The sequence below is a fragment of the Boleophthalmus pectinirostris genome, unplaced genomic scaffold, assembly GCF_026225935.1.
Source record: "Boleophthalmus pectinirostris isolate CB_2022bp ecotype Guang Dong unplaced genomic scaffold, ASM2622593v1 HiC_scaffold_20, whole genome shotgun sequence".
NCBI classification, from domain to species: domain Eukaryota; kingdom Metazoa; phylum Chordata; class Actinopteri; order Gobiiformes; family Gobiidae; genus Boleophthalmus; species Boleophthalmus pectinirostris.
In genome coordinates, this window is record NW_026571153.1 from 11,709,855 (window position 1) to 11,733,159 (window position 23,305).

The window sequence follows — 23,305 nt, forward strand, 5'->3', positions numbered from 1 at the left end:
GGTTTAGACCTGGTTTAGTCCTGGTTTAGTCCTGGTTCAGTCCTGGTTCAGTCCATATATGGCGCAAAAGTTCAGCATCTTAACAGTTCTTTTGGTGAGAGTAAATTAAAAGTGCTGCAATAGTCATATAATGTTTTACATTTTAAATACAGTAATATTGTAATGTAACAAATTACTTTGAAATGACAGTAACAAGTCATAAATAACACATTACAGTTTTAAAGTCACTTGTCCAACAGTGTATCTTGTAAAGTTGTTGTAAACTAGAAGTCAGTTTGAAAAATAAAAGCAGCTTTGAACTGAACTTCATTTGAACACTGAACTTTGAACTAGTTCTGAATGAACTTTAAATCACGTCTGTGAAAATGCAAAACTGAACTTTGAACTAAGTTCAATGAACACAAGTGTGACACTTGACACAACACTGTTGAAATGACATATGGCCTTGGATTTGGAGCTGCTTTACAGTCAGCTGCAAATCACCTCAACACACATTGAAGGTCCTGGTTTGATCAGGACATAATCATTTGCAAACAACAGAGATGAGATCCAGTGGTCCCCAAACTGAACCCTCAAGCCGGACCCCAGTTGGTCCCTGACTGAATTCTGTGCAACCGGGACAGTAGACAACAGCAGCTTTGAGTATAAAGTTCAAGTGCTACTTTTCTGAAATACAAAACTGTAATATCTTGGGAGATTGGAGAGAATAATCTATAGTGTATTTTGTGCATGATATTTTTGAAGTACAATTAAATGCACACATTGCAACTACTTTGTTTGTATAAAAATAGCTTATAGCTTATATAAATGCTTGTGTTTTTGAGGAACTGAAAAGCTACTCAGGAAGTTTAAACCAATGCAGTATACTCTGAATGCACAAATAATATACACAGTATGTATCATTATTTTCACAATTCACTCCCAAAATTCCAGCTAACCAGCTCTTTACCAGCTCCTTTCTGTTTTGATCCATATAATTCCCTCATAAAAATATAATAAAATAATGAGTGAACTATTAATTATTTTTAACTAGTTTTTATTACAAAACTTACATACAATTTACTGGCTTTATAAGGTGTCAACAAACAAGAAATAACATTGTCAATCTTCTTTTATATATGAAAATGTTGTACAAAACAAAATTCACTTCAAAAGTCAGAGTCTTTTTCATTCGTATAGTCAATATAAAATGCAAACTTAATTTAAATCTCTCATAAATATTATAAAAAATATATACTTCATTCAGTAGAAAATGACCTGTACCTTTGATAAAAATATATATATATATATATATATATATATATATATTTTAAAATACAAAACTTTAAGATTTCTAGCTGTGGCATGTTTTGATTACTGCAAAGATAAAAGAAAATCAGGTCTTAACCATTTTTCCTGTGGCTATTTCTGTTTTGAAGTAGTATTAGTTCACATTAAAGGCGATGAGGTTTGGAGAGTTTTGCCAGATGCAGCTGAATATTCTGCTGGTGGTTCAGTTGTTGTTATTGCAGAGTTTTTCTTGGCTCGAGTCTGGGACAATTTCCTAAACAATCACAAAGTATTTGATGAGTCCTTGTGGTACATGACTAAACATGACTAAATAATAATTAGAGAGGATGACATGAAATTATTTCAGAAAGGTGCCAGTAGCAGTAATAGTTAATAGTAGTAGGAATAGCAGCAGCAGCAGCAGCAGCAGTAAGTAGTAGTAGTAGTAGTAGTAGTAGTAGTAGTAGTAGTAGTAGTAGTAGTAGTAGTAGTAGTAGTAGTAGCAGTAGCGGTAGTGGTAGTAGTAGTAGTAGTAGTAGTAGTAGTAGTGGTGGTGGTAGTAGCAGTAGCAGTAGTAGCAGTAGTAGTAGTAGTAATAGTTTTTGTAGTAGCAGTAGTTTTTTGTAGTAGTAGTAGTAGTTTTTATAGTAGTAGTAGTAGTTTTTGTATAAGTATAGTGATTATATTTGTATATTTTTATCAAGCAGCAGCAGAAGTAGAAGTAACAGTAGATAGTATTAGTCATAGTATCATACAGAAGTGATGGTGGTACAAGTTCATAAAGATAAGTAACTTAGTAGCTCTAGTAAATTTATACATTTTAATGTTAAAATAAACAAAACTTAAAATAATCTTACTTCCTCAAATCCTCAAGAAAATGAAAGAATTTTCCATTGGGATCAATACACACTTTCTCTCTTGTCTTTGAGGGTCACTCTGCAAAATAGAACAATGACTGGTGTTATTAGGTATTTTTATTTTACATATAGGCAACTTTCTTCAGAGTACTTACATGACTTCAATTTTGTTGCAGAAAATGGTTGGGTCTGTCTTCCGATAGGACGATATTAGATTAAGTTTCACTGATTTGTCTGTTTCAGCACATCTGCAACGTGGTTTTAATGCTGAAATAAATAGGCATAATTTAAAATTCAAAATAAAACAAAAAATAAACTTGTAAAACATATTTGGTACTTACTTTGTGATGCACACATTGCAGCACACATGAGAAGAAAGACAAAGTGGATCTTCATCTTGCACTGTTGAGTGTCTTGTAAGTAGACTTCTGTGTGGTATGGCTGTCTTCTTCTCCACTTGTTGCTTGTAATGTCCCTGACATCTCCAGCCTCATCTTTATACTCCAGCAGTTCTGCCAGATTTCCAAGTAAAACAATTCCTCTGCTACACTTCACCATTCACTAAATGTCTCTCCTCTGAATATGCTTTTTCACTTCCTAATAGGGATCCAGGAAAAGCTCAAGTCAGAATTTGCAGTGACTGCCTCATTTCTATTGTGTCATATAGAATGCAGAAACATTCAAAGCTCCTCATGGGATTGCAGTGTAAAATATGAATGCAAAGTAAACATTGTTTTGAGATTGGGTTACCAAAACTTTTTATAACACATTCCAACTTGTTGCTACTAACATTACTTTGCTAATTGATTAATCTGACAATCAGTGTTGGGAAGGTTACTTTTAAAATGTATTCCCCTACAGATTAGAGATTACATACCACAGAATGTAGTTTGTAATGTAATCCATTAAATTACTTAAAGTGAGTAACGTAATCTGAATACTTTGGATTACTTGATTTGCTGTAGAGAAGCAAAGACTCGGATATCATAACATAAGAAGTTTTGTTTGCTAAAAGAAAATGAAAAGCTCAGACTTTACTCAACCAAATAAAAAATATTATTGATAGAAGAGGAGGAGACACGTCCGCACAGCATGGATTAGTCCTGTTAAATCCTGTTTTAGTCCTGGTTTAGTCCTTGGTTTAGTCTTGGTTTAGTCTTGGTTTAGACCTGTTTTAGACCTGGTTTAGATCGAGTTTAGATCTAGTTTAGACCTGGTTTTAGTCCTGTTTTAGATCTAGTTTAGATCTAGTTTAGACCTGGTTTTAGTCCTGGTTTAGATCAGTTTTAGACCTGGTTTAGTTTCCCGGCAATGAGTGAAATTACTAAAAAAAAAAAAAAAAAAAAAAAGGGTGGGGTGGGGGGTATAGCCCAAAATGTGAAAACCGTTAAATCCCGCCGTGTAGTCCATTTATTTCAACAAAGCAACTGTAATCCAATTACCACTCACTGAAACAGCAACTGTAACTGAATACAGTTTCTCAGAATTTGTACTCTGATTACGTAACTCCGGTACATGTAATCTGTTACTCCCCAACACTACTGACAATTATTTTTAAATTGAAGTTTCCACTGCTCAAAAAATACCTTGAAAAACATGCATTTTTGCCATGAGTCTTCACTGGGCCTCTTCCCAGTGGGCATCAGGAACACCTCCTCATGGACACATCCAAGAGGCTCCTCTCAGCATGGAGGAGCAGCAGCTCTATTCTGAGTTCCTCTGCTATGATTGTAAATTGAGAGATTTGCCTTTCATAGGGTGAGCCACATTTATCCTGGTTGAGACTAAGGCCTTGGATTTGGAGCTGCTTTACAGTCAGCTGCAAATCACCTCAACACACATTGAAGGTCCTGGTTTGATCAGGACATAATCATTTGCAAACAACAGAGATGAGATCTTGTGGTCCGCAAACCGAACCCTCAAACCGGACCCCAGTTGGTCCCTGACTGAATTCTGTGCAACCGGGACAGTAGACAACAGCAGCTTTGAGTATAAAGTTCAAGTGCTACTTTTCTGAAATACAAAACTGTAATATCTTGGGAGATTGGAGAGAATAATCTATAGTGTATTTTGTGCATGATATTTTTGAAGTACAATTAAGTGCACACATTGCAACTACTTTGTTTGTATAAAAATAGCTTATAGCTTATATAAATGCTTGTGTTTTTGAGGAACTGAAAAGCTACTCAGGAAGTTTAAACCAATGCAGTATACTCTGAATGCACAAATAATATACACAGTATGTATCATTATTTTCACAGTTCACTCCCAAAACTCCAGCTAACCAGCTCTTTACCAGCTCCTTTCTGTTTTGGTCTATATAATTCCCTCATAAAAATTATGAGTAAACTATTAATTATTTTTAACTAGTTTTTATTACAAAACTTACATACAATTTACTGGCTTTATAAGGTGTCAACAAACAAGAAATAACATTGTCAATCTTCTTTTATATATGAAAATATTGTACAAAACAAAATTCACTTCAAAAGTCACAGTCTTTTTCATTCACATGGTCGATATAAAATGCAAACATAACTTAAATCTCTCATAAATATTATTAAAAATATATACTTCAGTCAGTAGAAAATGATCTGTACCTTTGATAAAAAAATATATATTTAAAAGACAAAACTTTAAGATTTCTAGCTGTGGCATGTTTTGATTCCTGTAAAAATAAAAGTAAATCAGGTCTTAACCATTTTTCCCGTGGCTATTTCTGTTTTGAAGTAGTATTAGTTCACATTAAAGGTGATGAGGTCTGGAGAGTTTTGCCAGATGCAGTTGAATATTCTGCTGGTGGTTCAGTTGTTGTTATTGCAGAGTTTTTCTTGGCTCGAGTCTGTGACAATTTCCTAAACAATCACAAAGTATTTGATGAGTCCTTGTGGTACATGACTAAACATGACTAAATAATAATTAGAGAGCATGATCTGAAATTATTTCAGAAAGGTGGCAGTAGCAGTAATAGTTAATAGTAGTAGGAATAGCAACAGCAGCAGCAGCAGAAGTAGTAGTAGTAGTAGTAGTAGTAGTAGTAGTAGTAGTGATGATAGTAGTAGTAGTGGTACTGGTAGTAGTAGTAGTGATATAGTAGTAGAAGTGGTGGTAGTAGTAGTAGTAGTAGTAGTAGTAGTAGTAGTAGTAGCAGTAGTAGCAGTAGTAATAGTTTTTGTAGTAGTAGTTTTTGTAGTAAAATAATCTTACTTCCTCAACTCCTCAAGAAAATGAAAGAATTTTCCATTGGGATCAATACACACTTTTCTCTTGTCTTTGAGGGTCACTCTGCAAAATAGAACAATGACTGGTGTTATTAGGTATTTTTATTTTACATATAGGCAACTTTCTTCAGAGTACTTACATGACTTCAGTTTTGTTGCAGAAAATGGTTGGGGCTGTCTTCCGATAGGATAATATTAGGTTAAGTTTCACTGATTTGTCTGTTTCAGCACATCTGCAACGTGGTTCTAATGCTGAAATAAATAGGCATAATTTAAAATTCAAAATAAAACAAAGAATAAACTTCTACAACATATTTGGTACTTACGTTTTGATGCACACATTGCAGCACACATGAAAGAAAGACAAAGTGGATCTTCATCTTGCACTGTTGAGTGTCTTGTAAGTAGACTTCTGTGTGGTATGGCTGTCTTCTTCTCCACTTGTTGCTTGTAATGTCCCTGACATCTCCAGCCTCATCTTTATACTCCAGCAGTTCTGTCAAATTTCCACGTAAAACAATTCCTCTGCTACACTTCACCATTCACTAAATGTCTCTCCTCCGAATATAGTGTTTCACTTCCTAATAGGGATCCAGGAAAAGTTCAAGTCAGGACCTGCAGTGACTGCCTCATTTCTATTGTGTCATAGAATATAGAAACATTCAAAGCTCCTCATGGGATTGCAGTGTAAAATATGAATGTAAAGTATACATTGTTTTGAGATTGCTTTACCAAAACTTTTTATAACGCATTCCAACTTGTGGCTACTAACATTACTTTGCTAATTGATTAATTTGACAATTATTTTTAAATTGCTTTAATTATGGAAGTTTTTACTGCTCAAAAAATACCTTGAAAAACATGCATATTTACCATGAGTCTTCCCCGGGGCCTCCTCACAATGGGGCATGCTAGGAACACCTCCTCATGGACACATCCAGGAGGCTCCTCTCAGCGTGGAGGAGCAGCAGCTCTATTCTGAGTTCCTCCGCTGTGACTGTAAATCAAGAGATTTCATAGGGTGAGCTACATTTGTCCTGGTTGAGACTATGGCCTTGGATTTGGAGCTGCTTTACAGTCAGCTGCAAATCACCTCAACACACATTGAAGGTCCTGGTTTGATCAGGACTGACTGCACTTAGGAACTCTCTGCAACCAGGACAGCAGACAACAGCAGCTAGTACAAATTCCAAATACTCCTTTTATGAACTGTCTATTGTTTAAGCGATGCAGCACAGGTGCTCCATTACATGAATAAAAAGAGTGTCAATTAGCACAGCAAATCTGAAATAACTTGTTTCAGATCCCTGCTTCCAGATAACACTAGTGTAGTGTACTGTAGGCTTAGGGCAGTGCAGTCGATTATGGCCTATTTGGAATACAGAAGTGAATGAATACAGACTCTTATGTTCGCCAGAGAAAAAAATACTTCTTCTTGATTCAATGTAGGTCTCTGTGGCGCAATCGGTTAGCGCGTTCGGCTGTTAACCGAAAGGTTGGTGGTTCGAGCCCACCCAGGGACGGAGAGCTTTTCACAGCGGTATGTACATTGATAAATACGAATTTGTATAGTTATAAACTCTTAAAAGGCTTGTAAATAGCGAAAAATAGCTTCTCTGGCTCTCATTGTCCTTGTTAAGTACACAAATTAAATACAGTAAGATTTCGGAACAGAAGGAGATTGGAGAAAAAAGTAAAGTGCCCACTTTATTTTATTTTAATGTAAAAGTTTGGATTAGGCTATCATAACTATGTATTTATTTTTTGCAAATCAGGCCCATGCCCACTTAGACAGGTGAGTGATATCAAAATATATTTAGAAAACATTAACAAATACATTTGACCGTAGCTATAACAGGTGGTTATTGTAGCCTTCACAATATATTTTAGGCCTGCATGAAGGCAAAATCTTCATTTTAGTTGTAACTAAAATTAATACAGAAATGACATATTCGTTTCATGTTTAGACTATTGTTTGTGAGAAGAGAAAAAAATCCAACTTGTTCAGTGATCATGTTTAGTTTAAGTAGGACATCTAATGGACTTGAATGGTACTGCAACAAAAAAGTGTTAGTTGTCAATATTTACTCAGAAGTAAGTTAACCAACGTTAATGCTGTAATGACATGGGTCAGCTGATCTTGTTTTGCCATTAATAGTTTGTTTTTCAGGTCTCTGTGGCGCAATCGGTTAGCGCGTTCGGCTGTTAACCGAAAGGTTGGTGGTTCGAGCCCACCCAGGGACGAAATGTTTTCCTTTCTAACCAACATGAACTTCAGCCTTTAGCAAATTAATTAGATTTAAATTAGGCAGGTTAGGCCGTGTTACTCTTCTCGTGCTCTGATAATTCCTCTTGAATTTGTTGACACGACAGAACCATTCACTACAGAGAGTAAACAGTGCAATCGTACCCTTTTCTGCGCGTTTTTTCTCTGGTCTGCACAACTTGGACTATGTCAGCGTATTTTTTTGAGACACGCAAAAACATATATCCAATCCAATCCACATTTCACAAACAGTTTCCAAAGCGCTGTACAAATACCTACTAATAACAATGAAAAACATAATAGTGATAAAATAAACGTTCAGATTTAATCATACTAGTCCTAAATCAATAAAAACAGTAAAATAAAATAAGACTAAAACCCTGCAATAGCAATACATAAATAAAACCAACAAAATACATAAAAAATATAATGAATAAAATAAATAAAAGACACAGAGGACCACAGCCAGTGTGTAAAAGTGTGTTTTAAGAAAAATCGTAGATCCAATGAAATGGTTATTGGATTAATATAGAGTTAATCATTTATCTTTGTTTATTTATTTATTTATTTTTATTATTATTGAAGGCTGTCACTTTGCGTTTCAGCTCTGGAATTTCCCGCTGTGGACAAATAGACAAAAACAAAAAAGAGAAATAATAGGCCTACAGTTTGTTTAGTCTGCGTAGGACATCTAGTGGCAAAAAAATGATACTACAACAAAGTGTAAGCCATTACTTTTGACAGTATCTTGAGAATTAGGCTCAGCAACTATTAAAACACCGAAAATGTGATTAAATTGACCTGGGCTGCCGGTAAAATAAAACTTGCCTGGGCACATTACCTAGATCCATACTGGAAACTTCACGCCCTATTTCCTGAAAGCATAAATAGACTTCATTTTTACTGAAAGTGAAAGTAAGCTCAGTCAGAAAGTCAAGCACAGGTGTCCAATGGATCAAAATTATAAACATTCGCTGTATTTTGTGGCAGACGACCTCGAGGATCAGGCGAAAAAGAAAATAAGAAGATATTTCATGAAAAGACGAGACTCGGGGGGAGGTAATTGTGGAGAGATACAAAAAATTGGCGAGAAACTTCACAAAATTACGTTCGAGCAACAAGAAGGTAAGACTCCTGCGCACTTTTATTTGTTATATATACAAGTTAAATAGGGCCTAATGCTCGTTTTAAATGTTTTGCAGATCAAGAAAGGGTTCTGAATAGAAAAAGTCACACAATTTCACTACCGTCAGGACAATTAAATCTGAACGTGGCCAGGACTGAGACGGAAGCCAGAAGTTTAGAGGTAAACTAATAATATGGATAATAATATTTTTTACCATTCATTACATTTATTAAGTAACATTTCGAATAGTATGACAATAGCCTTTGTGTATCCCTCATCAGAGCTATTCATTTTCATACTTATTTTAGGTGTCCAATACTTACTTAATACTCTTAATACTAGAGGATGGAGGCTTACTACAAGATTTAAGCAATACCAATATGGAAATCTAAAACATAGGATATAGGCCACATTTACTTACACTACTAAATAGGTACTTTACAGAGTATTAACTTAATGAACTCCTAACTAGAAGGTGTGTTCAGATGTGAAAAGTATATTGGTCTGCTGAATACATTATCTGAGCAATGTGAAAAACAACATAAAATATAAGCTACGCTCTACAGGTTTACAAGTGAGTTATAGGCCAAATATAGCCACTCCTTAAATGCCAGTGTGCCCAATCCACATTTAAATGAACACACCACATAGAGTATATAGAATGGGAGAGCGGATAGTCAATGAAATAAACAAATCCCATTTTAAGTTGATACCTTTATACTATTGTCCTATGAACAAAAGAATGAAGAGTGACGACATGTGTGAATACAGGTGTTCCACAGCCGACATGATGACACAGCTTGGATGTTATTTGTAATAATAGTTTGATTATATGAGCAACAAGAGACTGTATGATTACTGCACAGCACATATAGTATACACACTAAGTGCTACAGTACATGACAGCCATTAACTTCCTCATCTATATTTAAGTTAAAGTTTTATTACTACTTTAGCGAATTGACTAATTTCAATTCTTTTTTTAGGACAATAATTAGAGACGCATTGTGTATTTTTTCTAGTGGAAGGTCTGCCACCTAGCCAGGCTGGCGCAACCTAGTGCCTCCATTTCATTTCTCTCCAGCAACTAGGTCAGGAATCGGAACACACTAGACAGTTTGTAAGAATCCCGGAAATGCAAGTCTGGGCACCAGGCAATCAGCAAAGGGCCATACATTCTGTGTTGGCAACAATTCATGAGATCGAGGATTTAAAGCTGGAACAAAGAAAATGTTTGATGAATTTTATCAAGGGGAAAGACGTTATTGCCCTTCTTCCTACGGGATTTGGGAAACACTTAATATACCAGTTAGTCCTGTTAGCGACTCATTACATACCTCACTACCAAATAGCAGCGATTGGTTAAATAAAAAAAGTACCCCCCTACCGTCGAGCAAATGAATCCTAATGCGGCAATGCTGAATCTGACTATCTGCCACCTGCTTGTCTCCATGACGATGCTATTGCTTTGCCTGGAATGTTCCACAATATGGCATTATACATGCCTATCTTCATGGAGACAAGCAGGTAGCAACAAAATGCATTTTTAAGGTATATGTCTATGACCATAAAACCTCTTTAATTGATTACATAGTTAAGATAGCTTAGTTTAATGCCATGTTTAGGAATAGGCCATGCAAATCAATAATATATTCATGGAGACAAGCAGGTACCATACATTCACAAAAAAATTACACACACTTTTGCACAATTTTGACTCAGTTTTGAATACTATTTATTTTGTAATGTTTTTCCAGATTTAGTGTTATATTGATTTAATTAAATAACTTTTACAGGCATTGAAATTTAGCTGTACTATGACAATAATATATTTGAACATGTTACTGGTATTTTTGTTAGGGTTAGTTAAGGGATTTCCATCTTGTAATATCTTTATCTTACATCACCCTGTCGGGAATGTCATTTACTGGTAACTACTTCAGCAGAGTCTCAGTTATGTGAACCAACTAGTTTTCCTTGACTTGAAAATCTATTCCTGCTTCTTCTTACAGACAACACCAAATCAATCATCGCCAAAGCCTTCAAAAGCATCAAATTACCTGGAGAGAACTTTTTCATGGGATATTTACCTTTTACAGTATCTACATGACTGTAGTAAAGCGTTTAAAATCTTAGAGAAGCAGGTCTATTGCATTGGCTGCACTGTCGAACTGAACTTTGATCAGGAAATTATTGTAGTGAAAGCAGATGCACAGAAGGGACTTGGTGGTGCGTTCAGTGGCGTACCGGAAAAATGGGAAATGCAAGTTGACCGTGTTTTGAGTAGTTTCAAGGAGAGCTTCATTTGCTTTAATGTGGTTGATCCCAAGAAAGTTAAAATCATTTTGCAGGATCAAAGTTTCGCAGATGACGACGTGAAAGTGTACAATGAGCTTGGATATCTGGTTGTAGTTGGAGAAAAAAGCATTGTCGAGGAAAAAATACAAAGTTTAAACAGAAATTTACCGACCAAAACAGAATTGTCAGTAGATGAAAGACAGTATGCCTTGATTGGGGAAGAATTCTCAAGAGAGATGCGGACAAACTTGCCAAACGTTAGAATCATAAAAAGTAATAATGTTACAGTCTTAGAGGGTCTTGATCACGAGGTGCAGTTAGGTTTGGATTTATATGAGAATTTACTCAAAAACATTAAACAAAAGTACATACCATTTTCACCTGAGCTACAAAATTTCTTCACCACCAGCGATGCGATTGCAAAGTATAAAACACGATTCCAGCTATGTCTGAGAAATCCAGTCTGCTTAGAAATGCTCAATTTGGATTTAGTTTTGTCAAGTTTGTCAATGGAAGCTGTTGACGAGGCCACAGCTATTTTAGAAAGAGATTTCAGTATGACTATTGTACATTTGGAGGGAAATGCTGCAGTATCACCAGATTTGGATCGAATTAATGAACTTTTAACAAAAAGTAAAGATCAAGCAAATATCCAGGAACGTAGGATTGATGTTAATTTAGTTCCTGCACCAAATAGTACAACCAAAATCCAACTTGTGGGCTACAGCGAATGTGTAAACCAATTAAAAGAGGAGTTACACAACTATCTATTGAATCATGTAACAGTACAAGATACGCTAGACCTACCTAATACAGAAATGGTTGAACTTTTTGGTAAAGTTTTGACTTTGTTTGCACCAAAGGATAGCAGAGTGTCCATGAACGCATCGCTAGTCCCCTATCCACGCGTGCTGCTTTCAGGGCCTCAGCAGATAGTCCGAAAAACCAAATTGGAACTTCACAAAGAACTTGAAAGTTTGATTTCAGATACTTTAGTAATAGATGGACCAGGAGCGAGTCAGTACTACAAGGCAGAAGGGAAACCTAGTAAAGAACTGATTGAAAGATCAAATCAAGTCATCATACAAGAAATGGAAAAAACTGAAGAAGTTCTTTATACTGAGCTGAGTACCTCATCAACAAGCCGCGCTGAAGGAGCAGCCAGAAGGAGCAGTGATGCGGACACGCAAACTCCATTCAGCAACGTCAGTGTGGAAATCAAGCTGGGAGATTTGATCAATGAACAGGTGAGACTTCTTTTTTATTTTTGTTTTAATTGGGTCAATTTGCAGCACTACAAAACAAAAAGAAAACAGACCACAACTACATGGATCATGACAGAAAGGGTCCTACTAAACTATGACAGAACTCCAAGTAAGAAAAGATAGCAGTCTGCACTCACAACTGTACATATAAGGGACACAACACAAATCAAAACAAACAAAATTCAATGCACTGAACTGAAATATATTGACAGGAAGCTTGTGCACATTGTGACAGGATGTGGATTTGTCTTGTATGTTTGTGTGTAATAACTCAGTGACCTACTGTTAATATATGAATGTGCAAAGTGATGGAGTTTTTTTTAAAAAGGTTATTAGAAGTGTAAAGCTGGGATGAAGAGTAGGGCTAGACATTTAGCAAATTCATCATAGCCTGGGAACTGATCTTAAGACCCCTGGACTTTTTATTAAACATTTTTAGGCAAGCCAGTTAAGTAGCTCCCTCATGTTTTAAATGTCTACAAAAGTAACATTTTTATGTAATCCATAGGTGGATGTGCGGGTGGTCCCGATGGTGAATAAGAGTCTACAGTCCACTAAGATTGGGAAGAGTCTGGTGAAAAAAGGCGGACTGCAGATGAAGATAAAGTTTAGCTCTTCAATGAAGAAGTCCATGACGCCTGGGAAGGTCCTGGAGGTGATTCCCCCTGCCTCTGTGGGCTGCTCCAAACTCTTCTTCATTGAGTGTCTTCCCTGGGACGGAATGGGAGGGCAGAGCATAAAGGTAGGGCTCTTTCACTGTAGACATATTACAAGTGGCTACAGACTATATTTTCCCACTGAAACACACAAGAGCCAGTCCTGCTTGAGCTGCCTTGGCTCTGGTTAAACAAGCTGCCAGTGAGCCCAGAGTCTGCAGATATTAGTAGTGCATAGTACTAAAACTTGCTTTACACTGCATTATACATTCACTCATCACACTCGGTGGTGTAAGGCATTTCTCTACTCTCAGCTGCTCTAGAGCTCTCTTTAGGAGACATGGCTGACAATCTGTGCTGGCCTAAAAAATATCTGAATCACAGACTGATGTTAATTATATTATAATTATTAATTATTTCCAAATGGTCTGTCTGCTTCCTTTCATAGCTTTTCCGATGGTTGTGCTACTTTGAGACATTTAGTAGTAGTATTTTCATATTAAAGCATTTGACCAATCACATTTCAGTCATCATTTGTTGCTAGGCAGAGTCAAAGTCAAAGAAGTACCTGAGGCCTTCACAATCTGTTCTGCAGGCCCTCGAACACAAAATAAATGTCCATGAAACTGTTGCTTCAACCAATCAGATTTTGAGTTGGTGTCACCAGGGCCTTCTAGCAGACGTACGGAAACGTCACCAGATTCAGACCAGTTGATTGGATAGTCAGAGAGCGCATCAGCCAAACCGCATCTATAGCAGCTACACAAATCGAAATTATTACTTTGTATTACTATTATTAATTGCCAGTGGGGACTTTTAAAGTGGGGATATGCGATTTGCTTACTACACACCTGATTGTGACTCTTGTTAGATGGAGCTCTACTGAAGGCCTGGTGTGAAATGCATGGTTCGCCACTGTATTCATATATAATTATACTGAAGATAAAAAAGAAAAGAAGAAAAAACACTTTTGAGTCTGTTCCTTGGCTATGTATTCTTGTGCAGGGAGCCGCAGGGGGAGTTGCTGAAAGTTACTTAGTTCTGCTTTAGTTAGTAAGCTAATAAATTCAGATATACAGAGTAGGCCTATTCAAAGTTTCAGTGTTAGACATTTCCTGTGCCACTCTTCTCATGAATGAAGTATGTTTATGTGCCTCTCCATTCATTATGTTTTTATAGGCCCTGAGCTCCGGTCTGCAGCGCTGCCTGGAGATGTGTGAGGAGCAGAGGCACAGCTCAGTGGCGCTTACTGTGATCGGTCTTGGAAAAGTGCTCAAATATCCACTCAGAGAGGCCATCCTGCTGCTGACAGAGAAGCTCCATCAGTTTGGAAGAAAAGCTACAGCGCCCTGTACCGTACATATTGTCATTAAACCTGATGAGGACGACACTGAGGAGGTGAGGAATACTGGTCTGGATTACATCAGAAACTATAGTGGTTTGTGTTATGTTTAGTATGGCAAATTTGTTTAACCAACACTTTACAAAATCAAGACCTTTTGATGCAAGTAGGTGCCATGATATCTCTAGTGTCAAAACTCCTAACTGCTGCATCCCAAAAACTCTTTCTAAAACCCTTCTCTGTAAATGAGCTGTTATCTTTGCCTTCTAAAAATCCAGCTACATGTAGTAGATGGGCTTGCTTTTTTCTTTTTCAAAACAGGTGTGCCTATCATTGCAGCTTTGCTTGCTTAGTATTTTTAATCTTTAATCTTTTCAAACTGGTGATATACCAACTGGGTGGAACTCTGCATTGGTTTTCTCACTTTATAAAGGTAAATACTGATTCTGAGCTTCAGGTGTGCCTCAGAGATACATCTTTGGACCAGCTTTCTCTTTTTCGTTTAAATACTGTAAATGATGTCCCACTGCCTATTAACAAAGGAACTGTTCTGTTACTGTTTGATATCCCAAAAGCAGAACACTAAAGCTAGTCAAGATGATTTATTTGCAGTCATGCAGGAGAGCAGGGCTGGCAGGCAGGTGAGCAGGGCAGGAGAGCAGGGCCGGCAGGTGAACAGGCTGGACCTGAGCACAGAAATAGCACTTTTGAGAAAAATCCAAAATAGTGAACAAAAGCTAAATGAATATCTAACAACTAGTAGTGTAGATTAAACAGACTGGTGAGGAGTGACTGTGGAGCTGCTCTTCTTATACTGAGGTAAAGTGTAGATGGAAGAAAAGCAGGACTGGACCAGAGCAGACTGTGACATGTTGTGTGCCGGTGGACACTGCTTTATATCTGTCTGTAGTGAGTTAACTACACTTACCGTAAATTAACACACCTTTTTTTTTTTTACAGTTTCTGTTTGTTAGCTAGGCCTATTGAACTACACTAAATGTGAACTGTGCCTGAGTCATATTTTTCATATCATGTATCTCCTATCTATGACTCCAGACCTAACTCAAAACAAGGAAAACAAAAGTGATAGTATGTTCACACTTAATGTAGTTCAGTAGGCCTAGCTAACCAACAGAAACTGTAAATAATTACGTGTTTGTGTCAGAATAGTTTCAGTGTAGGTAGCTCCGTGTCCACAGGATCTGACCAGAACTGAAGAAGCAGCTTGGATGAGCTGCCAAAGTCTTCACTCTTAAACTTTGTCCTGTTGACAGAATTGAATTTTTCTTTTGATATGGATCCTGTCTGGACGGCTGAGGGATTACCCCAAATTTTAGTACTAGTGGGTCTTTTTTTGTACAGAAACTGCTCCTCCTTTACTACTTCAGCTAATCAAGTCACTGTTGAAACCTTGAAAAATTGTATCTAACCTGTTACTTTGGGATTTGTTAGTTTCAAATGCCCCCTACAGGACACTGTGTGCGTGCACTGGATTGCTGGGTCATGTTCATATATAAACTAGGATGGGTCTCACACTAATTTTGATTTTCTGCTGTTACTGACTCTTTGCTTTTAAATGGAAACTAAAGGACATTTTCTAAAGTCTGTAAATATTTAACTAACAAATAATTTAATCCTAGTGTAATGCAAATAGTTTTTCTCTCCCTTGAGTTCTCCCTAGCACACCTTAGCCAACACTGTGAATAAGAATTTGTTATATATTTGAATACTTTGCATGGTAAAATAAAGGTAAAATAGAACACATTATCCTAGCTTCCAAATATGTACCAAACCTGCATTTTTCTGGTAAAAACCAAAGTGAATGCAATATAATATGATACAGTACAGAAAGTTATGCAGATTTGTGTTGTAATACAGTCAGTTTCTGGCTCCAGTCATTTGTGCATTTATCTTTTGGATATTTCATGACAAATACAACACTGGGAGTATGACACAATTACATTATAGAGTTTCAATACCTCCTATACAATCACAATGCAGTCCTAGTATACAGTTTTATTTATAGGTGTACTACGTAAATGTCCTGGTGCAGGGTCTGTCACCTGCTTGTAACTAGAGCAATGTTATTTCTTTTTCTTAAGTTATATGGTGCAAGCATATGGCGCTGCCAGGTTAAGCTGCAGGTTTGTCAAGGTTTTATTTTTACCTATAAATGCACCTGGAATACATGAAAGATAGATGTGGAACATTCCAACAATAACATCTCCATGGAGACAAGCAGGTGGCAAAGTCCACACCAGAAAAGTTACATAGTGCAGCTTTAATATTTTCTATGTGTATTATTTCCCACAGATTTGCCATGAGGTTCATAAACAGCTCATCCAGAACCAGGGAGGACAAGGTAAAACAAATTTTAGTCCTGTTCTAGTTCTGGTTTAATATACAATTGAAAATGATTAAAACCTTACATGTCTCCATGTGTTTTTATAGCGAGCTTTAGGTCTGTCAGCAGTGAATTAAATGATTTGTCCATAACTGTGAATGGAGTTCAACTGGAGCTTGTTTTTGGAGATATCACAAATGAGAGGACGCACGCTGTGGTCAACTCCACCAACTTTGAGAGCTTTAACAGTAAGACATATGTGATTTACAAATGACACAAATACATAATTATGTATTATTTGTATTGTAGACTGACAATACAAATAATACTGACTCTGACTCTTTTAAAGCTGGAGTATGCAAAGATATATTGGCTGTAGCGGGACCAGAAGTGGAAGCTGAACTCCAATCAGGTAAATTAAATTCTTCCAGTTTCCTTAGAAATGTTACTTTGGCTTTAATATTCCATAATATATTTCTAGAGAATCATGCATGTGACATTCTTAATTAACTGTTTGTTCATTATGAATTTAGTCCTTCTTTGTGTATATAAATATAGATGAAATATAAATACAAACCCCGCGACCCGGCCCCAGATAAGCGGACGAAAATGGATGGATGGATGGATAAATACAAACAAACATATAAAACAAATTTCTCAACTATTTGCTTTAAATCTTGTTGAATTGAATCAAAGAAACTGAAAAAGTAAATTAATGTTACAGTGATTTCCCACTATATATTCAGTTGTTTCAGAGCTAGTATTGTGAAATAGTATATTACATGTAATTTTATTTAAAAAAATGTTTTTCATGTTCTTATTTTAAAAAAAAAAGTTTTGCTTATTTTTGTGTCTGTTTTAGCCAGAGTACACAGAGGGGATGTGTTTGTAACGCAGCCTGGCCGCTTCCCCTGTCAGGGCTTGTTACATCTTTGTGGACAAGGGGACATAGTGCTCATCAGACAGTTAATGGGCAGCATTGTACAATACTGTGAAGCGTACGAGTGGTCGTCTGTGGCTGTACCTGCTATCGGAGCTGGTAAATATATTTTTTATTTTTATTGAAGAAAACAGTGGTCCAGTGTTGTTTTATTGTTGTTTGCTTTTTACATCGCTCTTCTAGTTCCATTTGCAAACATGGCGACTGGGGCATTAAACAGCACAATTCAGAATCAGCTAATATTGATATTTGGACTTTTTAAAGGTGCTATTGCTACTCAGATGTTATTGCTTTGCCTCGCATTGATTGAACTGCATAGTTTTTAGAGCTAAAAAATAGAGTAAAAAACATTGCACTCATTCTGTGAGAGGGGTCGTCTCTACACAGATCTGACCTGTAACTTGGCCTAGCATTGTGTCGCATGCAAGTTTAATGGAACATTCAGAGCAATGCAATAACATCTCCTTAGAGAGAAGCTGGTGGCTCTCCTGCAGGAAGGTTACATAGTGCACCTTTAACAACAGATTTTTCATAGTTATCATAACAAGCTATAAAATGTTTTTGTACAATTAATATATTTTTATTCAGTGAGTAATAAACACTGCACTAGTAATAATTTCTAGATCATTGTTATAAATTTGAACTAATATTTCTTGGGATACAAAGGGTTAATATAATGGAATGGAAATGTACCAATCACAATTTTTCTTCCAATGGTATCTGGGTAAATCAGAAACTCCCCCTGCAGCACTGAACTAAAGAAACACCTTCAGGGCCTTCGGTGGCTGAAACAAAGCAATTTATGTCAATGTGAGGAAGAATTTGAGATTGACAGTTGTCTTAGCCAATCATATTTCACTGAGTTATGGGTAGGATCATATCATGACATCTTCCGGGCCTTCGCGAATACCCTGTGATAGGATATATATATAAATGAGATGAGATTGCAGAGTCAAAAAACACGCTAGACGTCTGAAAGAAGAAGATAGAGAAAGACCCAAGAAGCGGAGCTCAGATCCATCCATCTGTAGTTGTTGAACAGTAGCTAATAATTACTAAACAAATATATGAAAGAAGTGAATGCGTGATTTGCTTCATTTAGTTGCTGTTAAATAAATGTCATGATAGCTGATAATTGGTCCTGGTGAATGCCCAGGGTCCAGGTCCACGGTTCTCCACCGTGTCATTAACAGTAACATTTCACAGATTTAACAACAGATAAAAATAAAAATAATAATAATAATACATCATTATTTCAGGAGGCTGTGGTTTTTCAGCTGGAGTTGTTGCAGGGGCGATGCTTCAAGGCCTGAGTGACGCTCTGTCCATCCCTCTTATGAGTCTGGTCAAAATCAGGCTCGTCCTCAACAAAGCCAATGTCTTTACGGCTTTCAAAGAGGAAGCTTCTCAGATATTTCCAGGCATTCAAAGAGGTAAAAAGAATAATACTGTAATACTTTAACTATAGGGATATATTACATAAACTACTGTATATGTATAATTTATATATGTTACACAATACATTTTCATATTTACTAATTAAAGCCACAGTATGTAATTATTTTTTGTCAAAAACAGACTCAAATAAAATAACACTTTTTCATCAATTCTAAAACATCAACACTGTACAATTAAATAAGTAACATTTAATTCCAGTGTTTCACAAAGACTGCTGCGATTAGTGGCACAGAACACCCTTATTTGAAACTCAAGTTGGTTATTTTATGACAAGTTACATGAACTATTTTATTTTATATTTTTTCCAGTGGTCCCTCTTTCCCCTTTTTATCCTCCTCCTCCTCCTGAACCTGCTCCTCCTCCTCCCGCCAGCATCGCCATACCCAGATCTCGGACAAGCTCTTCTGATCAGAAATCTGTCTTTAAAATCATCGGTCTATCTCAAGACAACATCTCCAAAGCCACGGCAGCCATGAAAGAAGGCTACCAAGCCCAAAACTCCTCACAAACATTCAAAAAACAAGAACTAGACGCTTTAACGCCTGCAGATTTTGCAACACTGAAGGAAAAAGTGGAGTCTTTCGGACTAAATGTACAATTGAGTGAAGGCGATTGGATTGTGACAGGACTAACTGTTAAAGTGAACCAAGTAATAGATTTAGTTAAAAGTTTCATGTACGGGACACTGACCAGAGAGATACGGACAAGGGAGGAGGAAGAACTGTACAGAAAAGTGGCATGGTGCATTCAAGGATCCAATGGAGAGTGGGAAAGGCTGCCCAAAGCTGCAAATTACGAGCTGGAGAATAAAGAGACAGATGCAGGAGTAGCAGACGCACATGGGCTGGAGTGGGACGTTGATTTCACAAATATGGAGCTCATCAGAAAGTCTTCAACTGAAAAAGCTGCACTGAAAAGACTGGAAAATCTGCCAGGTGGGTTTAAAGAAGAGTTGTCATGATTTTTTATCAGTATTTTATATAAATTAGTGATGGGAATTTTGGCTCTTTCTGGAGAGCCAGTTATTTTGGCTCTGCTTACTATAAAGAACTCCTTTCAGCTCCCAAATGGCTCCTTAGATTTTCTGCTTCTTAAATTACTTTATCAAAAATAATGCAAAACTGTGCATAAAATGAATTACTAATGTAAAAAAGATACATGACATCAGATGTTTATCCTTATATGGCTTTCTGAACACTCTCAACCTTGAACTGAGTGCTACGAAATAAATTATAAAGTATAAAACAGTATAAAAAGACCCATCTCAATTAGACAAACTTTTAATTTATTTATTTGAACAATTCACACTCTGCCTTTGAACTGCATATTGCATTGAAATGTGTCAAAATTTTACTGCATTTCCTGCTGCTGTCGCTCATTTTCTCACCATTTGTCATTCTCTCTCTCTCCCTCGGTCTTTTGTCTCCCTCGTATCGTGCGCTCGCTGCTGTGTGCATCTGTAACCCCTCCACTCTTCAGCTCAGTGGACACGCAGATGCCGCCACACATCTTGACCAGTCACGTAGTTTTCACACAAAAAAAGCAGAGGAAAAAAAACTAGAAAGGCATGCTAAAAAACTAAACTGGGTCATATTGTTCACTTTAAAGAGCCGTCTGTAAGAGCCGGATCATTAGTGACTGACACATCACTAATATAAATCAAAATGTTTAATGTTCAATTTAGTCACTTTAAACCACAATCAGCATTTTCCTTGAGCGCTGTACAATAAAAGCAGGTGATGCATTGCTGTTGTGTGTGTTTACATACCCTCCTTTTATATAAACTTTTTATGTTTCCAGACTTCACCTTCCCTCTGTATTGGGACAACATGACGTCTGATCAAAATCTCAGAGTCGTCCCATTGTTGCCAACGTGTGCAGAGTACCTGAAAGTCAAGTTGGGATTTCAACAAACCTGCACCAAAAATGTTATTAAGGTAGACTAGAAAATATAAAATTTTAACTGATCTCGTACTAGGTTTTTATTAATATTGTGTACTTCAATTGTTTTCAGATTGAGCGAGTGCAGAACGTTCACCTGCGCAAATGTTATGAGGCCCAGTTGAAGCACATCTCAGAAAAAAACAAACAAATTGGAGGAGCCAATGAGAGACTGCTGTATCATGGAACCACCAAGGGAAACGCAAAATCTATCATGAACACAGGGTTTGACTGGCGCTTTTCCGGACAAAATGGTAAGAATTTTTGAACAGTTGTAAACATACGTAGCATATAGGTACTGCCTGCCAAAAGAGTTAAAGTAGAGGTTAACTTATAGTCTACACCAGAAGCCAAGGTATCAGCAACAGTGCAAAAGTGAAAAATATTTACAAATCTGCAGATTTTCAAGTTTGATAGTCAACATAGTTCAACAATTTGTTATTCACAAGAAATATTTCATTCACAATCAACAACAATAACAATAAGTATGAAATTACTGATACAATACATACCTCGATACATAGGCCAAGGTACGATACATATCTCCATACATACCTTGATACAGTGAGCTTTCGATTCGATACGATAAATTTCAAATCAATTCAATACAGTTCAATAAAAAATAAAGGCTATATCATGGCTGTGATACTAAAAGTCTTTGTTAAACCACTTCTTGTGCAAAATTCGTATGAAACACAAACATTTTAATCATCAAAACAGTGAACGAGTTTCCTTCTTCTAAACAAGGAACAAAACTGTAGCACTGTAACAAAATAATTGAGTAAAATATACCAAAAATACTCTTGACGTGATATATCGATACAGCAGCCCACGATATCGATACTGTATCATCACATTAAACAACAAGATATATCGATATTTTGATATTTTTGCACACCCCTAGTACAGTGTAACATGCCCACCACAATACTGCAGTCCACACCAATAGATTTTTAATTGATCAAGAGTCAATAGTTCTAGTGAGCGCATGAAAAAATCCTCTCTAGTGGAAAAATGTACCACACATAATTACTGACAGATATACAGATATATTTCGTTATATTTTCATGTTTTTCATCTTGTATCATCTCCTAATTTACTTATTTTAAACTGAGGAGCAGCTTATAGACTATATCTGTAGTGGGGCAAGACAAACTTTGCTGAAATACATGTGAGAAAATTGGACAGAGCGCTAGAGAAAGTCTATTGTAAATACATTTTATTACTTCTTGTTTACAGGCACTTCTTATGGTCAAGGCAACTACTTCGCCCTTTGCGCCAAGTACTCCGCCCATGCCAATTACTCTAAACCTTCTATGGATGGGATACAGCGTATGTTTTTGGCTCGAGTCCTGACGGGTCTCCACACTTTGGGACAGCCGAACATGAGAGTACCTCCTCCCCGAGACCCCCAAATGCCCCATGATCGGTTTGACAGTGTGGTAGACAACATGAACCAGCCCAGTATGTTTATAGTTTTCCAGGACCACCGTGCCTACCCAGACTACCTCATCACCTTTAAATGATTGTACAGAGAAAAGGGATGAGGGAACTACTGACAAAAATGTATATATGGTTTATTTTGAATATCCTGATGACAGTATTTTTGCAATCCATGAAAAATACAGTAAATTGTTGTTGTAATTTCAGATTGTATTATATTAGAAATTATTATTTGCTTTAATTTAATTTTTTATTTAATGGTATTGCAAATTCTAACGCTGCGAGGTCAGATGGTTTCCACGAAGTGAAACTAGCTGATGAATCAGGCTAAGATGCCGTAACCAGTTGCAGTGAAAATTCAGGGAAAAACTTCTTGCCTTACATGAATGAGTGAGTGAATGGAAATGCAATGTACTGTAATTTAAAGTGTCAGAAAGCACAATATAATAGAGAATACATTTGTTTTAAAATGTGTTGAGCTGTTTACAAAGTTCTGACAGTTTCTTCATTAGCACTTTATTATTGCAGGAGGGACTTCTTCTCATGTTTGGATTATTCTGATGATGTAATAAATTATAATAAATAATAAACCTCCTTGTCTATGCCTGATCTCATCGGTTTTCAGAAGCAAAGCAAAGCCAGGCCTGGTTAATACTTGGCTGGGAGGCCACTGGGAAATATCAGCTGCCACAGTGGGGCGCTATTGGCAAAAACTGTTCCTGTGCCCTTAGGCAAGACACTTCACCCACATTGCCTAGTATGAAAGTGGTGCGAGTGTAAGTGTGGGTGGTAGCCAGACAAGCAAATGGCACATATTGGCAGCCTCGCTTCCGTCTATGGCTATAATAGAATCTTAACAGCACGGAGTGTGGAGTGAAT

General features: G+C 36.8%; 2 protein-coding genes and 2 non-coding genes across 5 annotated transcripts; 3 read left to right on the top strand and 1 right to left on the bottom strand.

The window, feature by feature from the left end:
* Nucleotides 1-1,326: 1,326 nt before the first annotated feature.
* LOC110170742 (C-X-C motif chemokine 9-like) lies at nucleotides 1,327-5,891 on the bottom strand. Of its 2 annotated transcripts, none has more exons than XM_020936434.2 (4): nucleotides 5,674-5,891; nucleotides 5,488-5,599; nucleotides 5,334-5,411; nucleotides 1,327-1,543 (listed from the first exon to the last, which is right to left on the bottom strand). In XM_020936434.2, exons 1-4 carry the CDS (start codon nucleotides 5,699-5,701, stop codon nucleotides 1,429-1,431), a joined length of 333 nt encoding a protein of 110 aa, XP_020792093.2. In that variant the 5' UTR covers nucleotides 5,702-5,891; the 3' UTR covers nucleotides 1,327-1,428. The 2 variants fall into 2 exon arrangements, with proteins under 2 accessions (XP_020792093.2, XP_055012124.1); XM_055156149.1 differs by lacking the exon at nucleotides 1,327-1,543 and adding an exon at nucleotides 4,534-4,981 and having other exon boundaries at nucleotides 5,674-5,887.
* A 905-nt stretch (nucleotides 5,892-6,796) lies between these two features.
* Nucleotides 6,797-6,870, top strand: trnan-guu (transfer RNA asparagine (anticodon GUU)). Its single transcript has one exon. It is a non-coding gene; the product is annotated as a tRNA-Asn (tRNA).
* A 647-nt stretch (nucleotides 6,871-7,517) lies between these two features.
* trnan-guu (transfer RNA asparagine (anticodon GUU)) lies at nucleotides 7,518-7,591 on the top strand. The gene has a single exon. It is a non-coding gene; the product is annotated as a tRNA-Asn (tRNA).
* A 920-nt stretch (nucleotides 7,592-8,511) lies between these two features.
* parp142.2 (poly(ADP-ribose) polymerase family member 14-related sequence 2.2) lies at nucleotides 8,512-23,026 on the top strand. Its single transcript, XM_020936469.2, has 14 exons — nucleotides 8,512-8,738; nucleotides 8,816-8,919; nucleotides 10,752-12,284; nucleotides 12,811-13,044; nucleotides 14,138-14,356; nucleotides 16,614-16,662; nucleotides 16,752-16,892; nucleotides 16,994-17,056; nucleotides 17,507-17,683; nucleotides 18,844-19,017; nucleotides 19,351-19,977; nucleotides 20,843-20,979; nucleotides 21,057-21,237; nucleotides 22,223-23,026. The coding sequence occupies exons 1-14, from the start codon at nucleotides 8,564-8,566 to the stop codon at nucleotides 22,507-22,509; spliced, it is 4,101 nt and encodes a 1,366-aa protein (XP_020792128.2). The 5' UTR covers nucleotides 8,512-8,563; the 3' UTR covers nucleotides 22,510-23,026.
* The last annotated feature ends 279 nt before the right edge of the window (nucleotides 23,027-23,305 follow it).